The sequence below is a fragment of the Vigna radiata genome, chromosome 7 (assembly GCF_000741045.1).
Source record: "Vigna radiata var. radiata cultivar VC1973A chromosome 7, Vradiata_ver6, whole genome shotgun sequence".
Classification (NCBI taxonomy): domain Eukaryota; kingdom Viridiplantae; phylum Streptophyta; class Magnoliopsida; order Fabales; family Fabaceae; genus Vigna; species Vigna radiata.
In genome coordinates this window covers 54497219-54516572 of record NC_028357.1, presented here as the reverse complement: position 1 = coordinate 54516572, position 19354 = coordinate 54497219, and the positions used below count along the sequence as shown (strand labels likewise).

The 19354-nt window shown below is 30.9% G+C and overlaps 1 protein-coding gene across 8 annotated transcripts; it reads left to right on the top strand.

Annotated features, from left to right (window-relative positions):
* Positions 1–9301: 9301 nt before the first annotated feature.
* Positions 9302–19011, top strand: LOC106768302 (puromycin-sensitive aminopeptidase). 8 transcript variants are annotated; one of them, XM_014653370.2, is made up of 32 exons: positions 9302–9395; positions 10449–10529; positions 10646–10690; positions 10856–10996; positions 11086–11161; positions 11289–11365; positions 11714–11827; positions 11956–12030; positions 12130–12237; positions 12324–12536; positions 12651–12712; positions 12858–12885; positions 12971–13057; positions 13304–13329; positions 13554–13617; positions 13719–13799; positions 13960–14007; positions 14122–14140; positions 14303–14307; positions 14404–14415; positions 14496–14552; positions 14643–14752; positions 14844–14924; positions 15045–15228; positions 16822–16970; positions 17057–17195; positions 17293–17439; positions 17537–17618; positions 17694–17869; positions 18135–18362; positions 18462–18533; positions 18625–19011. In XM_014653370.2, the coding sequence occupies exons 4-32, from the start codon at positions 10934–10936 to the stop codon at positions 18703–18705; spliced, it is 2664 nt and encodes an 887-aa protein (XP_014508856.1). In that variant the 5' UTR covers positions 9302–9395; positions 10449–10529; positions 10646–10690; positions 10856–10933; the 3' UTR covers positions 18706–19011. The 8 variants fall into 8 exon arrangements, with proteins under 8 accessions (XP_014508856.1, XP_014508857.1, XP_022640076.1 ...); XM_014653371.2 differs by having other exon boundaries at positions 9353–9390; XM_022784355.1 differs by having other exon boundaries at positions 9375–9395; positions 10455–10529.
* Positions 19012–19354: the final 343 nt, after the last annotated feature.

Below are 19354 nucleotides of genomic sequence, written 5' to 3'. Positions count from 1 at the left end.
GTTTTCGTTTGTTCTTTTTTATATATAGATATATATATATATCTGTGTTTTTCGGTGGATGCTTTTAAAGTTAGCTTTGATTAAGATAATCCAGAACAAACCTGGTCTTTTGTACTTTGCTGGGTTTTGTGACGTGTTGAAATTCTAACTTAAGGAATTGAGAATGGAAAGTATCACAAGAGATTGGTTGTGAAATTTGTGACGGAGACTAAAGTTACATTCTTCTCTCGCTCTTCTTACACAATACCCAATTCATCTTCTCATGCATTGCATATCCATTTTTTTTTCCTATGATAATATGTTGTTAATAGGATTCAAGACAAGGTTTTTCTCGAAAAAGATTATTTGATACTTTTAAACTTTTTTTATATTATCTTTTTCTATTTTTTATTCTTTTTTAAATATAAAAGTTTACATTTTTATAATTATTTTATAATATTTTTTTTCATTTTATTTTTCTTTAAAGTTGTCATAAAACATACATATTTGATTATGGTGGTAATGTTTTTCTATGAACTTCTTTAATAAGTACTCAAAGATCTTTTTAAGAATTGAGTCATATCCTGGAAAAGTATCAACACACAAACTAAACGGACTTGGTTAGATTGAAAGTGACATCAAAATCGTAAAAATGAGTTAAGAATAGACGTGCTAACAATTATAACCCATAAAAATGAATTGTTTTTTTTTTTTTTGAAAATATATGTTAACTTGACATGGATTCGGTTGCTCGACATTATAAGTGATAAAAGATAGAAACAATCAAATATAAAATATTAGAATTTTTTAAAATAAATCACACTCGTGTGTGTGGCTATATATATATATATATATATATATATATATATATATATATATATATATATATATATATATATATATATATATATATATATATATAATATAGGTTTGATAAATTTCAAGTCTTCTAATTAAATCTATCAATAATTAATTTCATTAAATAAAAAAGTTGTTTTTCCAATTTATATTGTCATTTTTATTTTTATTTTTATAGTATAAACCATCATAGATGAATAACCAAATCTCTCAATGTTTTCAATGTAAAAAAAAAAGTTATGATGATTTCAAATATATTTGAAATATCATTATGAGTTCAAATGTAATTTAATAAGATTTAAAAATTTATTAGTTATTATAAAAAGTTATAATAAAATAAAACAAACATAAAATAAAAATCAATTTAATGGATATTGGATTATAAAAGAGATTACGATTCCTCTCTTTTCACAGTTACACATAATGAAGGTGTGAAAGGAAAAAGAAAGACGAAAAAATAGTTTGAGAAACGAAGGTTGGAGAATAGAAAGATTGAATAACACATTTCATAGCTAGGATCTCATATGAATGAATGTCAGTATTTTACAATGATTATGTTGTGAGAATTGTAAATATTAAAATCCTATAATAGTTTTCTAGAATGACTTAAGAATGTAGAAAAATTACAAATGAACTTACATATGTAGTATCAGAATATGTGTTGTTAGATTTATAATTCTTTTTTATGATGTTTGGTTCCAAATGTTTTACCAAATCAAGATAAAACCTAACCATGAATTTAAGGATTTCTCAATAAAAATTTCGAATCCTATTTTAAGTTTTTTTCTCCAAATTAGTAGAATCCTAATTATGAAATTTAGGAATTTTATGTTTTCCGCTGCAATTTGATTTCAAACTGTAATTGTGTGTTGCTTATGATAAAACTATGCTTGAATGAATTGAATATGATTGATGTTTCGCTACATGTTTATTATGTATTAATTTATCATTGTAAATTTAAAAGTATTTTCACTTGTGGATTGAAAACAATTCAAGAATTAACACTCATAGGTTTCTTGAATTGGTTTTTCTTATGTCCTTTAATCTATTAATTCATTGAATAACTTGAATCCATTGTTATGTGATTAGAATGACTAATTGCACATTTTAGGATGTTAATGTGGATTGAATTGGGAAACAATCTTGTTACCTGAATTAAAACTAGTGTTTTAATTTTATTATGTAAATAATGTATCTCTGATTTTATTTAAAATTAAGGAAAATGTTATGTATGATTTATAGTAATTTAAGATATTTGTTTATTTGAAATGAAGCATGATCAATTTTGTTAGTCACCACATTAACCAAAATTTTAATGTTAATTGGTTTTAAGTTATTAATATTTTTATTTCAAATACCTCTAATATAGATGTTAAATTATGAATAATTGATTTATGGGTTAATTAAAGTTTTATCATAAGACATTTAAGATAGTTTAAATGTTGATTAATTGTTCTTATAATGAATGAGCTTGACTTATAATTAATGAGCATGATTATAGATAATTTTACATGTGTCACCAATTTTATTTTTATACCAAAGATAATAGGTGAACTAGTTGATGCACATTTTAATTATCATTAATGTAATATGATTAGTATCATTATGTTTATATATATATATATATATATATATATATATATATATATATTAATTAGTGGATCTCCAAAAGAAAACATTAGTATACATAGTACGATTATTTATGCATTAGTGCAAAATATACTATTTATAGAAACTATTTATATTGGTTGAAATCCACCAAATATAAAAGGTGGTGTGGTGACAATTTCATAAATATGAGAAGCTTTTTTTATATCAGTTGAATCCATAACCGATATAGAAAGTTGACACGATAACTTTTTTGTAATAAATAAGAAAATCTTCTATATCAGTTCTAATTATAATCGAGTATAAAAAGTGGACTCTATAACCTTTTTATAATAATTAATAAAATCTTTTACACCGGTTATAATTATAATTGGTATAGAAAGTAATTTAAAAAATATATATATAAATACATTGAAATCCTAAATTTTCCATATCTTAACGGTAGCGCTTATACGGGCATCTTCTTCCTTCATTCACTGTTAGCATTCAAACTCCTTAAACCATGAATCTACACATCTGTAGACCTCTGAACACCATCACCGTTGCAATGACTGCAGCCATGATCGTCGACGAAACTACAACCATGGATCTACACTGTCGGCAAGCCTTTCCCTCTCGGAGGAGAATCTTTCTTTGCATGCAAAGTAGTGTAAGAGAAAGAGAGACCAATATTGAAGTTGGCTGGAACAACTTACCAACAATTTGCTGAAGGCTTTCCACCTACCATTCTCTTACAACAATAGATTGCAAAGAAAATGATGGAACAACCTTTAGGTTAGGGAAAAGTGGAAAAAAGTGACAACTCGCTTTCCGTCATCCTTGACTCCCACCTAGTTCGCAGACTTTTGGGCATTCTTCTTCATGGATTGATGATGGCCTACTAAGGGAAAGTCAAAAAAAGTTTATTGTAGAAAAAACTGAATCCTTCCTAATTCTTTCCATTGGTTACAGTTTTCACTTATCAAGAATGATATTCACTCCATTTAATGTCTTACGAGTAGCCAATCAAGTGGCTAACAAGCACGATATGGAGCTTTAAACACAAAGTAGTAACTTTGAAGTTGATCAGGATTTTATTTATGTACTGCTTCAGGGTAGAGTTATCGTGTTCAAGTTTTCGTAAGGCTCTTTGGTGCCTCTATTTGATCACAAAAAAAAAGTGAGCCAACTAGTCTTAAGGTTTCTCACTTTCCAAATTAGTTATCATTCAAACTCCACCACATTTATATTGTTGACAGGATTTTATTATTGGGTTTGCTTGTTAGTAGTTTAAGTTAATGTTGTGATAACATGCTCATGTCAACTACAAAGTTTTTGAGATTCAAAATGAGTATATATGAGAGTTTTCTACACTAGGAAAAAAAAACAAGAAAGAAGAAAACACTATATTTATAGGACATGTTGTCATTTGGATTTTGTTCTTGTTGCCAAATTACATATCTTTTGTCCTTGATTACTAAAGTGATGTTCTTAGGAGTACTTTCAATGTTTCGTGTTGATGTTCTTAATTAGTCTTTATCTTAAACTAGTTTTTCTTTTGTAGGAGTTTCAAGGGCTGGAAGAAAAATGTTATATCAATATTCCTTGTGGATTTTTTATACTGATTGTACTTTTAACCAATACAAAAGATGACACTTTCTATACCAATTGTGAAATTCGTATAAAAAAGTCAATATTTTTTATACTCCATGCTTTTATATTGATTTTAGATCTGATATAAAAAGTCCTTTTTAACCAGTATAAAAAGGTTTTTCTGCACTTGTGATGTTTAGATATGTATTTATGACTCAAAAGATTAATGTTACGCATGTGCAAATTACAATCTATGTTTGTTTAGATATGTATTTATGACTCAAAAGATTAATGTTACGCATGTGTAAATTACATTCTATGTTCTGGTATCTTTACATTCACTCATTACGTTCGTTACAATCTTCGATGGATTCAATTTTTATGACTGGAGTGAGCAAGTTCAATTTTTCTCAGGTGTATTGGATATTGATTTGGCTTTTCAAATTGAAAAGCTTGTTGCTATCACTGGTACTAGTAACAATGAAGAGAAAATTCATTACAGACTTAGGAAAGGTTAAACAAACTTAGACTTAGGAAAGGTTAAACAAACTTAGACTTAGGAAAAGTTCAACAAACTTAGCCTGATGTTTATGCTAATGATCAAAAGTAACATTAAATATGCTCCTCTTAAAACTGAGAATGTGAAAGAGTTTATGAAATAGTGTATCTTATTCTTAACTCAAAAACAATTTTCAATTGCCACCTTTTAATTTTAGAAAAAAGAAAAAAAGATTTAGAAATTATATATACTTTTCTTTTGCTGGTTTTTGGTTCTATCCGAAAGCACCATCATAGATTTAACTATAGGTTAAATCAATAATTTAATTTAAGGCTCATTTAATTAATGAATTAATGTTTATTGCATATAAGTATTTATTTACAAGTTTACAATCGAATAAGAAGTTGGATTACACTTTTTCTTTTATATAAAAAGTGACCTATTTTTAAAAAATTGTCAAAGATTTACTTCTCTCATGTATTATTTATATTTTTTATAAATACAAATTACACATATTTAATTGCTTGAAAATATAAATTAGGAATATATCTAAAACAATTAAAAAATATATTATAATGTAGAATTAAAAAATTAATTAACAATATCATTTCCTTCAATATATAGAAACTAATTTATAAACGTAAATATGTGTGGGAAGAAGGAACAGCAGAAAAGGACAGTGTGGTATTGACTTACAGCAAATTTGATTAGGGCATTAGAACGTGAATCCAAAACGCTCTTTTTAAGGGATGGCGATGGGAAGCATATGCCCCCATGTGAGACCATTAACAAAACTTTGTCGTTTTAATGGCTCCCATTCAGACACATTCTGCTAACAAAAAGACAAAAATAGTTTGAATTTTAGGGCACTTCAAATTCTTAGTCATCAAAAGCTGTGTCCCCACAATCTTTTATGTGTGCCAGAAAGGAAGGACACAAATTCATCATTAATGGACCCAAATCATCTTCATTGCTTTTCAAAATCAAAACAACTTTAAAATACTAATCACACTGTCATACCAGTTCAATTATGGTTTATCTTTTATTTCTCTAATTAGCCATTTTTCAATGTATGTATAAAACATTTATTAACTAACATTTTTTTAAAATTTTCTAATATTCTTCTCTTTCTCTTTCACAGTTAACTTCTATATTCTTCACCTATTCATTTTTTTAAAAGTTGAGATATTTAAACATTGAGTTAAGAGAAACAGAATCCTGACATCAAATTTAGATATTATTTTTTTCATAATTGCATGCAAGAGTTTTATGTATTAATTTTCATATTGGTCCAAGAATTATAACTCAGAAAAAAAATTTAAGAGTAGTAATGATTTTAAACATCACAATCAATTATTTTATTTATGAAAAGTTCAACTAAAAGCTTATTTTCTAAAATTTTCTTTGTACTTTTTTTTAACTTTTTCAGTCTTTTATCTATTTGATGATCAAATATCATCAATATATTTATAATTGAGAGATTTATACTTTTGACTAATGATATAAAATATAATAAGTTGATTTTTTGTTCTATTTTTTAGTTGGTTTAGTGTTTTGAAACATCTAACTAAAAATAACTCAAAATAAATTTTTATTTAGTTGTGATCATTATGATATACTTAGATTTGTGATATTGTGTTCGTGTAGATAGTTAGATTATCATGAACTAGAATTATAGGAGTAGCTCTAAAGCTAGTTTAATTATATAAATTGTTTTTTATTTGATGAATTGAAATTATTGTTATTTTGAGTTAAATTGATTATCTGATTGAATAGAAATTGTATCTAAAGAACTTATTGGTTATAATGGGATTATCCAATTTGCTCTACTCGAGGTCTATTATGAATTAAAATAATGTATTTTGAACTAAAGAAGGGGTAGAATTACTTTGATAGACAAATTAGATAACATATTCTCGTTAAATTAGGATCAAATTTACTAATATGGGGTTAGGTGGTGCCACAAAACCATCAAACAAAAAGCATAAAACTAAAATCAGTTCTGATGGTTAAAGCACAGGTCACTGGACACTCACTTGACAATGAGTTCAAATGGTCTAGGACAATTCGTGCTACTTTGGGACTGTTAGATGCTCACTTGACAATGAGCTTTAGAGGAGTGGTTATTAGATGTCCAATGGAGGTCGTTGAATGCCATATGAAAGTGAATTTTAGAGAGTTCTAAGGACTTAAGACAATGGGCACCAAACAGGTTTCGTCGGGTGATGCTCCTTGAATAAGATAATTTACATGATTTAAATTATTTTAATCATGTTTAATGTGTTGATGTATTGATCAAATGAATGAAATAATGAAAAGTATGATGCATGCATGGTTGTATAGATGATGAAAGTGTAATGATTTTCAAGGAAAAAGTATTATATTGATATTGAGTTGAAGGGTGTATTGAATAATGATTATCTGACTCTGTTAGTATCCAACTCACATAAAGAAAGACATTTAGCTATGAGAATCAATAGAGGTTCCTATAGTAAATTTTGGGGTGTGAAAGAGTACCATTATAACGAGTCATAGTAAATTAACATTGTTATGGTGATGAAGACATAGGTCATGAAGTATTTGGGTGAGTAAGGCCTAGGTAATACTACAAAAAATCTACTAAATATGATTCTACTTAATACATATGTCTTCTAGACGTAGGATCAAATATTTATAGATTATTGTGGGGTATGTTTTATAGATATTTAATTATGAATTAAAAATATTTGATGACTGTATTAATAAAAATTAATTTTATTATTATGATATGATAGATTTTGATTATTATAAATTGTTATAATTACATATTAGCTTATCTTGTTTATTTATTTGACTTATGATTTATCTATCTATTATGATTGTATGTTATATGTAAACACAATAGAGGTTATTAAAAAGTACTTTGAAATATTAGATTTTTCACATATATGAATAAATATTACTATTTAATTATGTATATATATTTTGTTTTATATTCATATACCTATATATGTCATATTTTATATTAAAAGTTTCATAACATTTTGAAGGAAGTGTTAAAATATGAGGAAATTTTTACAAATTAATTAATATATAAATAATTAATTTTAATGTATTTAAATATGATTTATATTTTATCAATCATTATAGGTTTTTGAAGCTTAATAATATCATAATTTGCTTTGGACGTTGACCAAACCATCTGGAGTCAAAGATATGATGGGGACATGTTTGTTGGGAGTGTTTCATACATTTAGTCAACATACTTTTTGTGTTAATGGGCATACAATGAAATATGTTCTTAACGAGGAAAAGAAGAACTGTTGAAAAAGCCAAGAAAAACCATTTCACATCTTTTGTGATACATAAGCGCGAATCGCTGCTGAATTCACGTTGTGAAAGTAACACAAGTAAAGGGAAACACCATTCAAGTTTTATAGAGATAAAACCCTTTTTTTTATATTAGAAAATTCAAATTCAAATAAATTATGTTTAATTTTTACTAAATAAATTTGGTTAATTCTTAACGCAATCATCTTATTTTTTGCTTTGAACTTTTGTGTCATTGAATTATTTTAAATCTGCACAAAAATTTTAAAAAGAGAAAGTGTCGTTATTTTTGTTTGAGAGTGTATTTTCAGGATTTTTTTTATTAATTTTATGATCTCAGAAAGAAAAACTTAAAAAATTATTATTTTTTCAATATAATCTATAATTCTGTTCTATACCGGTCATGGAGTTCCTCAGATTTTTTTTCGCTCGAGAGAGATTGAGTGCGCAATGCATGTTGCAAAGCTCAGGACTATTGGGCTATTTCTTTCTGCACCCACTTTTTTTCTTCATGCACCTGATATAGGGCTGTACACCGGAGAAGAAAGTAAGGATTAAAATGTCATTTCACACACCTATGGAATGCAAGAAGGAAACGGAGGTGTATGAAGAAAAATATCAAACCTTTTAGATCTGTCCTGTTTAGCAAGGCTTTTAGAGTTTTTACTTCCCACACTCCATTATTATTGACTGCAATTCCATACTAATAGAAAAAATTAAAATATTTTTTTCATTGCAGCACGTCACTGCCACCACAACCAAAGAAAAAGAAGACAGAGGATGCATTATGAAAAAAATCCTTCCAAAAAAACCATTTCGTATGTTTTGAAAAGTTTATTTCAAAAAACTCATCCAAGAAGGTGTCACATTTATTTTGAAAATCTTGCTCTAAAAATTTTAATTTAAAAAGTTCAATCGGAAATGATTTTTATATGTTTTGTATAAATCTTATTTTAAAAATTATTTTATGAAAATAATGTTTTAAATTTTTGAAAAGCTTATTGGGAAATTAAAATTCTGTTTTATATGAATGAAATTCAGTTTAACATTGCGAACAAAACGGAAGCAAGTTACGTTATTCACAATGATTAAATTTAAATTTACAAAAAGTTTCGAAAAAAACTCACAGTAACAACTGTATATTATTATTATTATAATCAGAATAACAACAGCATATCAACCGTTTCACAAGCTCATTAAATTAATACAATATACAATATCAATAGAAATTTGAAAAAAATAACAATACAACAGCATACTATTAATGAACATTACTATTTAATTTAAGAGAAGAACAAATACTGTTAAAAATCATTTTACAACCAATGAAAGCGAAGCAACACCAACTAACATTATAAAATAAATAAATCAATACTTTACTTCTTCTCAGTGATTATCCATCGAGTATATATTCTAATTACATTTGATACGATTTAGTTTTCAATTAATTAATTAAATTCGAATAAAAATAATAAATAATTACCTGAATATCTTCCGTTCTCTATTTATTCTTGTTCCATCGATCTTGTTTCTTCCTCGTTCATTGCACTTTCATCGGAGAACTGGTGAGGTGAAGCTCAAACATCATCGTTTCTGCAATTGAGCAATATTTGTTTTTTTATTTTTTTATTTTTATTTACACAAGATATTTCGTATCAGTTTATCCAATCACTTTACGTGGTTTTGTTATTTTTGTTTTTGAATTCTGATGTCCATAATTCAAAATCACCCCTTCTTATCCCCATCCGCTTATAAGAACGAGAAATCACGGTGATCTAGGGTTTAAAAGGGTTGTCTTTTTTGTTTTTGTTTTTGTGGAAATCCATAACTCTCAGTTAGGGGTTCGCGATAAATGGCACGGTTGGTTCTGCCATCCAAGAGATTGTGTCTTTCGAGGAACACTCTACTGGGTTTGATCTCCCCTGCTCCTGTGATTATTCATACATACACCTTTTAACTTTGTTTTTTCTTCTGATTCTACGTATCCGACACCACCATACCTCCACGTGCAATTCTTGTTTCTGGAATAACAAAAATCTTTCAGAGAAATGGATTTTTGGTCGTAGGAACTTGTGTTATTTCTCCTGTCGTATGGCAGTTGTTACGCAAACATTTTTTTTTTTGTGTGTGTGCTTTGTTTATTTCCTACACTTGTTCACTTTTTTCATTACTCCAATCGCTGAATGACATGATGTCTTTTTCAGCCTGCATTTTTTGAAAGTTGGATTTGATGTTGAGAAGTTTCTGAAGTCGAGCTATGGCTTCTAGTGTACATGCTCCTATCAAATGCTAAGTGAATATAAATAATTATATCTTATTACAAATGGGTTAAACAAATTAAGTCATGCTAGTTTTTTAAGAAGTTATGTCAAATGTGAAATTTCTAAATTTTGTTTTTTCTTTAAAATACTTTTAATTTTGACTATCCATGAAGGTTGTTTGATCTGATTTTGCTCTTACTATTCTTCTTAATGACTTTCTTACTTGATACATTCTCCCTGTCTAAAGATTTCTTCTCTGTGTTTTATTTTTTAAAAATTTTAAATTGAGAATAACATGTTGAATGTTGCAATGTTGCTTACTCCTCTGTGGACTATGATGATTATTACCACCTTCTTTGCAGCTTCAGCTTAATTGCAGTGTTGGATATTTTCAGAATACAGCAAAAAGGAGCATCCGTTACAAGCATTGCGTTGCTTCGGAGGTTTCTTTCCTTCTTTTTGCAGCTCCATACACTATGAAAAGGATCTTTTAAAAAATATAACGCTCTCATTTAATGTTATCATGTGAATGTAAATACTGTTGACATGGATTTTGCAGGTTAATTTCCAAAAGAAGTATTCCCCATTATATACTTCATTAACAGTAAGTTTAATTTGTGTTGGAACTTCTTTCTTTGTAGTTTATTTAGTTGCATTTTTAAAGATGTTTGGTTTTACCGTATGTCTATGGATTCTTTCAGACTTAACGTTTATGTACAATCTGCTTATTTGGTTACCTGATCCTGTTTGTTCCTGTATTCTGTTTCAGAGGGTCAAGCAAGGAAGTAAGAGGCTAATTTGTGCTGTTGCCACAGAGGATTTACCAAAGCAAGTTGAAGAATCTAATATGGAGACACCAAAGGAAATATTCTTAAAGGATTATAAGATGCCTGATTACTACTTTGACAATGTAAGTTTACAGGAGTTTTCATTCATGTTGTTGCTACTTTTAAAATTTTATTGATTCCTTTGTTCATGTGCTGTATGTAACTATTACAGGTGGATCTAGAATTTTCCTTGGGAGAGGAGAAGACAATAGTTAGTTCTAAAATATCTGTGTATCCTCGCATTGAAGGTAGATAATTATGCTTCCTTGTGACGAACTTGTATCTTGTTGAATCTACCGAGTTATACTGTCCAAGTAATTTACCAGTTTTCATATTTATTTAACTCACTTCTAATTGCTCTATTTTGTGCACCAGGTTCTTCCCCCCCTCTAGTTTTAGATGGACAAGATGTATCTTTAGTTTCAGTTCAGCTGAATGGAAAGGCTTTGAAGGTGTGTGTGTGTGATTGTGTAGATATAACTTGGCTACTTTGTGAACACAATCACCTGCTGACTTTCAATGCCATATTGCAAGTTTTTCATACACTGAAATTCATATGATTACAACTGATTTTAATTTTGTGTAATGAAGGTCACATTTATGCTTCCTTGTTGTTCATATGAACACAATCACCTTAGTTGTTTTTCACTTTCGGAAAAACTTTATATTTGTGCTTCCTAGTCAAAACCATAGTTTTTACTTTCAGAAACACTTTGTACTGGTGGTGATGGGTTGGGTTTAGATTGTTGTGTTACTCGTGTAACTTTATTTGTTAATAATTCTGTTACATTCATCTGTAGGAGGAAGATTATCATTTGGATGCACGTCATCTCACAATCCTATCACCTCCTAGTGGTAAATATGATCTCGAAATTGTCACTGAGATCTGTCCACAGAAAAATACATCATTAGAGGTTAATGAAAATTCTCCTTGTTGTATAGTTTATTTCTTCATTCCATTGCTATTTTTCCTCTTTTTTTCACCATAATTTGGGGCTTGAGGGGAGGAAGCTGTGTTCACTATGAATTTGATTTCCTGTAGGGACTTTACAAATCATCTGGGAATTTCTGTACTCAATGCGAGGCTGAAGGTTTCCGTAAAATTACATTTTATCAGGTTGTCATCTTAAGGCAATCAATATGATAAACTGTTCGTATATTCAACTCATAAAATTTAGTTTTTCACATGGAACTAATGGATTCTACCTTCCAACAGGATCGACCTGACATAATGGCAAAATATACCGTCCGAATTGAGGCTGATAAATCACTGTATCCAGTGTTATTGTCTAATGGAAACCTGGTTGAGCATGGTGACCTAGAGGTAATGTTATCTTGTAATGCATAGCTGTGGAGCCTATCTAGACGGTTAGTATACTGTTTATGGACAATATTTATGCTACACGGCAGGACGGGAGGCATTACACTGTTTGGGTGGACCCCTTCAAGAAACCTTGTTACCTGTTTGCCTTGGTTGCCGGACAATTAGAGAGCAGAGATGACATATTTACTACCCGTTCAGGGCGGAATGTGGTCCTTAGGATATGGACACCTAAAGAAGATGTCCCTAAGACTGCACATGCCATGTATTCTCTGAAAGCAGCCATGAAGTGGGATGAAGATGTATGTCCTTGTTTAGTTTTAAATCATTTAATCAGATGGTTTACTTATGGTCACAATATACATTGTTTGGAATACCGAAGAATTTTTCCGTCTTCTCATATGCTTTCTGAACAGGTTTTTGGACTTGAATATGACCTGGATCTCTTCAATGTTGTTGCTGTCCCAGATTTTAACATGTAATTTCTATCTAGCATTTTTTAAGATTTCAATGATGTGACCCTGCCTACATTGTGCCTTTTGTATATTATGAGATAAGATGCGATAGCATGAAATGTTAGAGTGCAGAAAAGTAATATGGTATACTTGTTTTGTGTTGGACAGGGGAGCAATGGAGAACAAGAGCTTGAATGTTAGACCCCTTCTTGTCAGCTTTTCTTTGTTGGTCATCTGTGTTCTCTTCTGACATTTACATAATTTTTTTTTCTTTTTATCAGATTTTCAATTCAAAGCTTGTATTGGCCTCTCCAGAGACTGCTACTGATGCAGATTATGCTGCAATATTGGGGGTTATTGGACATGAGGTTTGTAACTATTAGATATTATAATTTTTGAAGAGTTACTTTTCCAAATATAATTTTCTTGATGGTGTCCAGAGCTTATTTCTTAATTGTGACTAGAGCTTATTTCTAAAACTTAGATATTATAATTTTTGAAGAGTTACTTTTCTAAAACTAATTTTATTGATTGTGTGCAGAGCTTATCTTGTAATTGTGACTATAGAATATTTCTTAATTATGACTAGAGCTTATCTGCTGTCTATTTTGCAGTATTTCCACAACTGGACTGGCAACAGGTGGTGTTATCCACCATAGATCTTGTTATCCTTTCAAACATGTTATTTTTTATGCTCTTTTTGTTCCCATTCATAGAATGTCCTAAAACTTTTTCCTGCTAAGTTCTATTTCAATTTATTGTAATCCAGGGTTTTTGCAGCACATTTGTCTATTATATGTTTATTTCTTTTCATTGCCATGGGTGTGTAACACTTGAATTAAGCATTTCATTTAATAATATCAGAGTGACTTGTCGAGACTGGTTCCAGCTTAGCCTGAAAGAAGGGCTCACTGTTTTTCGCGATCAGGCAAGCCTCCATTCCCCAGTCTCCCATGTTTCGATTTAGACAATGCAATGCTTTTCTTCTGTTGGATATTTTTTTCAATGCAATGTATTGATCATTGGCAGGAATTTTCATCTGATATGGGAAGTCGAACTGTAAAGCGTATTGCTGATGTTTCTAATCTTAGAAATTACCAGTTTCCACAGGTTACTTTTTCCTTTTGTGTATGATTATTTGAGTTCTACAGTGACGTTTTTCTGACTGTTCCTCTCATTGTATCTATATAATTTATCTTATTTACTATTCTTTTAATGTTAAATACCATGATGTCAGGTAGTATTCTGATATTTTTAACTAATTTTTCAGGATGCCGGTCCCATGGCCCATCCAGTGCGACCACATTCTTATATCAAGGTTAGAATATGGAAATCATTTCCCCTCATCTTTTGTCTCCAAAAATATAATTTGCCGTCATTCCCCTTACTATACGTGCTAAGTATGTGTTCATTTTTTTTTCTATGTTGACAGATGGACAACTTCTACACAGGCATGCCATATTTTCAGAACTTTAATAATTGAGACAATATTGTATTTGAAAATTTTACTATATTATGTAATAATTTGTTGTGCTCTACTGATTTATCTATCATTTTGCCAACACATGTGGACTAATTTCTGATGTGGCCCTGTTGTCTATGTCAAAATATAGTTACGGTATGTCTCAGATTCTTTGTTTGACACTTTTTGTCTCTATTTTTTTTTCTTATTAAGCTATTGAGTTGTTTATAATGGCGTCGTTTTTTTCTGCAGGTCTATGAAAAGGTTTGACCATAATCACTACAGTTTTTAGTCCCTCTACATCCTTCTCTGTGGCATTTTGTTCTTATGATCCTATATAACAGGGGGCTGAAGTTGTCAGAATGTACAAAACCTTGTTAGGAAGTCAAGGGTTCCGAAAAGTAAGAATGTTTATCTAATGCCTATATCAACCGTGTTACCTGCAATGTCTTAATTTAAAGTTCAACTCTTATAAACTCCGCATATTTCAGGGCATGGATCTTTATTTCAAGAGACATGATGGTCATGCTGTAACATGTGAAGATTTTTTCTCTGCCATGGTGGATGCAAATGGTGCTGATTTTGCAAATTTCTCGTTATGGTGTGTATTTATGGCTTCATTTTTTTCTCACTGCTATCTTATACTAGTTTGTATTAACTTAGTTTGTATTAACTTACGAGCAAATGTTCAGGTATTCTCAAGCTGGGACCCCTGTTGTCAAAGTAAGCACTTCTTATAATTCAGAAGGACATACTTTTTCTTTGAAGATTAGGTACACAAACAAAACTTCAACTTTTGGTTTATCCTTTTTGATTGAGTGATTTAAAGGTATACTAGCCTTGGATTTTATTTGTGGTTGTCTTGAGTATGTTTGATGAGGACATTTTTGCAGCCAAGAGATACCACCTACTCCAGGACAAGCAGTTAAGGAACCCATGTTCGTTCCTGTTGCAGTGGGTTTGCTTGATTCCACCGGCAAGGACATTCCTCTTTCAAATCTTTATCACAACGGAACTCTGCAATCTGTTTCAAACAATGATCAACCAGTCTTCACTACAGTCCTTAGAGTCACCAAGGTTATTTATAACTTCTGTGTCGTGTTTATTTAAACTCTGTAAGTCATTTTTAAAACCAGACCTGCACGAAACTAGTTTAGACACTGGTCCAAGGATTAATGATTTAACAGTGGTAGAATCAGTATTTAATTAAATAGTCCATGAAATAATATTAAATGAGTACAATATTATAAATTTGTAACAACAAAAACTAAATAAAACATCATTATGCAGTCTTAAGATTCAAAGTATATATAAAACTCCAAATGAAATATATCATGATAGTTAAGTTTAAATTTTAATAAAATACATCAGTGCCCAGTTATAATAACCCAGATTACATGTAGAATACAAAATAAAATGACAGATTAATATAAATGAGTAAAAGTAAATTAATTTTATAAAATTGATATAGTAAAGTTATACCTAGTTGTAATCTTCTTCAAAACATATATTAAATTAAAAATTGAAAGAAAATTAAATGCGTTTTTCTTTATGTTTAAAACATATGATAATAAGTTAAAAATTATCTCAAAAACGTTCAAACTTGTTCTCAGAACTGGTTGGCTGGTTCTCAAAATCATCCGTATTTTTCTGAGTTCATGGGTTGGCTACCTGGCTGGTTTCCAATCACACTGGCCAAACTGTGGTTTTAAGGTAAACTATACCTGTCAGGCAGGTTTTTGACATGTACTCTGTAGCAGGTGGATAATATACAGTTGCAATTTCCACCCTTCTTCTCTTTCCTCTCTTCAAGGGAAATAAGTACTGTTTGAAGGTGACTTCATTGGTCATTACAATCTTGAACTTCTTTAAGGTTGAGGAAGTTCTAATGATTTGCATTATTCTTAATTTTACACCTTTCAGAATCTTTTTAATTTCAGAATATGTAGGTTTATTCCGTCTAGAACTGAAATATTAAAGCAATTTTCACGGGAGGTTCCCTGGAATCCTACCCATTGCAAACTGTTTTAGGACGGGAATGTTGGGGATGGAAGTTGTGGCTTGGTTTACGTCACCAGAAATACTTTTTACTTTATAGTCTTTTGATGAACTGAACACATTTTTCAAAATTTTCTGTATCTATATATCAGTTTTTTTTGCCACCCTAAAAAGGCTTATGAAAATATATTTCAAGTTAACAATTTTTTCCCAAAAGTGAGTCAAATCAGTCAATGAGTCCTAGCACTGACCTTTTTCCTCTTTTAATGAACAAATTCATTTGGCCAGTCGTATCCTCCTCATGCCAAATTGTAGCGTTCTCATCGTTCATCCATTCTTTAAAATTTACAAATGTTTTTATCCTGCGTTTTCTCCACTGAAGTTTTCTGGATCCATTACCTCGTGTGGTTAAATTATGAACATATAGTTATTATGACAACAGATATACTACAAAGTAAAAGTGTCATTTGTTTCATTACATAGCACGTGCATACATGTTAAATAACTGGGTTGAAGAAAAATGGCACTGAAATTGTAATAATGACATATCTACCTAATATTGCATAACTTATGTCCCAGTAGCCTAGGTTTTTTTCGAAATGGAATAAGATGCGGAGCATGGGTAAGCTTTTTGATATTCGTGACTAATAATTTTATTTGTATCTGGTGTAGAAAGAGGAAGAATTTATATTCACTGATATATTTGAGAAGCCTGTTCCTTCTTTGTTAAGGGGATACAGTGCTCCTGTTCGTCTGGAATCTGATCTCTCTGACAGCGACCTGTTTTTCCTGCTAGCTAATGATTCTGATGAATTCAACCGGTTTGTCTCCTCTGAAGTTGCAATTTATTCTTTTTTATTTGATAGCTGGATAGGAATTTGTTAAATGGCTGATTCAAATGATTCAGTTGGGAGGCTGGACAAGTTTTGGCACGGAAATTGATGCTTAAATTGGTGGATGATTTTCAACATAACAAACCATTGGTTTTGAATCCCAACTTTGTTGATGGGTTCAAACGTATTCTATCTGACCCAAGTCTGGACAAAGTATGCTTAGCACAATATTTTCTTTGTAATAAATATTCTTTGTTGATTGGTTTCTCATTATTTCACTAATTGAACTTTATGCTCTTTTATCATCTAGGAATTTGTGGCAAAGGCAATAACTCTGCCCGGGGTAGGAGAAATAATGGACATGATGGAGGTTGCAGATCCAGATGCTGTTCATGCTGTTCGTACTTTCATCAGGAAACAGCTTGCCAGTGAACTGAGATCAGAGTTCCGCACAACAGTATGACTTGCTGTCCGAAGCAATCTAGAATTTTAAAATATTTCTCTTCATTCTACGAATCTCCCCAATAACAGCTATGGTTGTTTACCTTTTGCAGGTATTATATAATAGGAGCTCAGAACATTATGTTTTTGATCACCCAAACATGGCCAGGCGTGCTCTGAAGAATATTGCTCTTGGTATACATATCTCTTGCTACATACTAGTTTACAGTTACATGGATGATTGCAGCAAGATCATTTTCTTTTTTGTAGCTTATCTTGGATGCCTCGAGGATCAAGAACTCACCGAGCTTGCAATTGAAGAGTACAAAACTGCCACAAACATGACTGAACAATTCGCCGCTTTGGTTGCCATAGCTCAGACACCCGGTAAAACCCGTGATGATTTTCTAGCTGATTTTTACGGAAAGTGGGAGCATGATTTCTTGGTAAATATCTCGATCGTTATGACTAATTTTGGAATTAAGTTTTTGTTTTCTCCATTCGTTGGCTATCTCCTATGTGTGTTATAAACCTTAAAGTCCTATTTGATGGTGAGGCTGGATTAAACTTAAGATGCTAACGATTTTCATACCAACCGTTATTTGTGAAAGGCATAGTGCTTTCTTCATTAACATCTGCTTTTACCTATCTGCTATTCAATCTCTCAAGTTATATGTGTGCGTATGTCTCTCAAGTTGATTACCTTTGCAGGTAGTGAACAAATGGTTTGCTCTGCAATCATCGTCTGATATTCCTGGTAATGTCGAGAATGTGCGGAAACTTCTAGACCACCCAGCATTTGACCTGCGCAATCCCAACAAAGTGTACTCTCTCATTGGAGGTTTCTGTGGGTCTCCAGTGAACTTTCACGCGAAGGATGGGTCAGGCTACGAGTTTTTGGGAGAAATTGTGCTGCTACTAGACAAGCTAAATCCTCAGGTCATTTCACAGTAGCCTTCTTTTTTAGTTACATATTAGTTCGTTTGTGTGTATTATTGCTTCATGATCCTTATGTTGTATTGGTTTGGAGGAATGCAGGTTGCCTCAAGAATGGTGTCAGCCTTCTCAAGATGGAAGCGCTATGACGAAAGCAGACAAAAGCTTGCGAAGGTAATAAACTTTCATTAGCTCTCATTTTCTCTTTTTATTGAATTGTCGCTGTTAGGTATTAGCTTTGCTGAGAAAATATGGTGTTTTTCAGGCACAATTGGAGAAGATCGTGTCTTGTAATGGACTGTCGGAGAATGTGTATGAGATAGCCTCGAAAAGCTTAGCTGTTTGAGTGTGACTGACACGAAGAAAACAGCCAAGCTTGTCTTTTAGACGGTTATGGTGAATTTGTGGCGACAGCAATTGTTACGACGATCTCTATCCTGTGCAAGCTTTGGCGCAACAACGGGTGCTTCTCTTTTTGCATGCACCTCTTAACTTGGGATGACCTCTATTATCGATTTCCATAGGATGTTAGTGCTTTACGCCATAATAAAAAGTGAACTAATTTATCTTGGATATGATTATACCGTCTTTTTACTTTTGATTATATTGATAATTTTATAAGAAAATATTGGTGCGATTGATTGTTGTGTTATTTGTTTCTTAAAACTATTTTAAAAACGGAAGTCTGAAAAAAATCTGCATTTTGCATTATTCTTTTTACCAATGTACGACTGCAATAACACCTTTTGCACCCTCCTTCTAACCTGATCCTATATTTCAGACCTAATTTGAGTAAGTAGCATGTACCTGAAACATTTATAAAAGATAGATGTTTGGTTTGTGTACATAAGTGTATTATACGTTGTCGCATTCTGATATCTGTAATCGAATTTAACTGTGAGAAAGTCAAAACAGTTAGTTTTTTTAACATCTACATCTCCATCTAACCATCTTCTCTCCATAAATATGACTGGTGGCCGAGAGCAAATTATGAC

Excerpts from the sequence above, each read along its gene's own strand:
- LOC106768302 (XM_014653365.2), top strand. The coding sequence starts at position 9,678 with ATGGCACGGTTGGTTCTGCCATCCAAGAGATTGTGTCTTTCGAGGAAC. Across the intron at positions 12,031-12,129 it reads GTAAAATTACATTTTATCAG|GATCGACCTGACATAATGGC; the intron begins GTTGTCATCTTA and ends ACCTTCCAACAG. Across the intron at positions 17,196-17,292 it reads CTGACCCAAGTCTGGACAAA|GAATTTGTGGCAAAGGCAAT; the intron begins GTATGCTTAGCA and ends TTTATCATCTAG.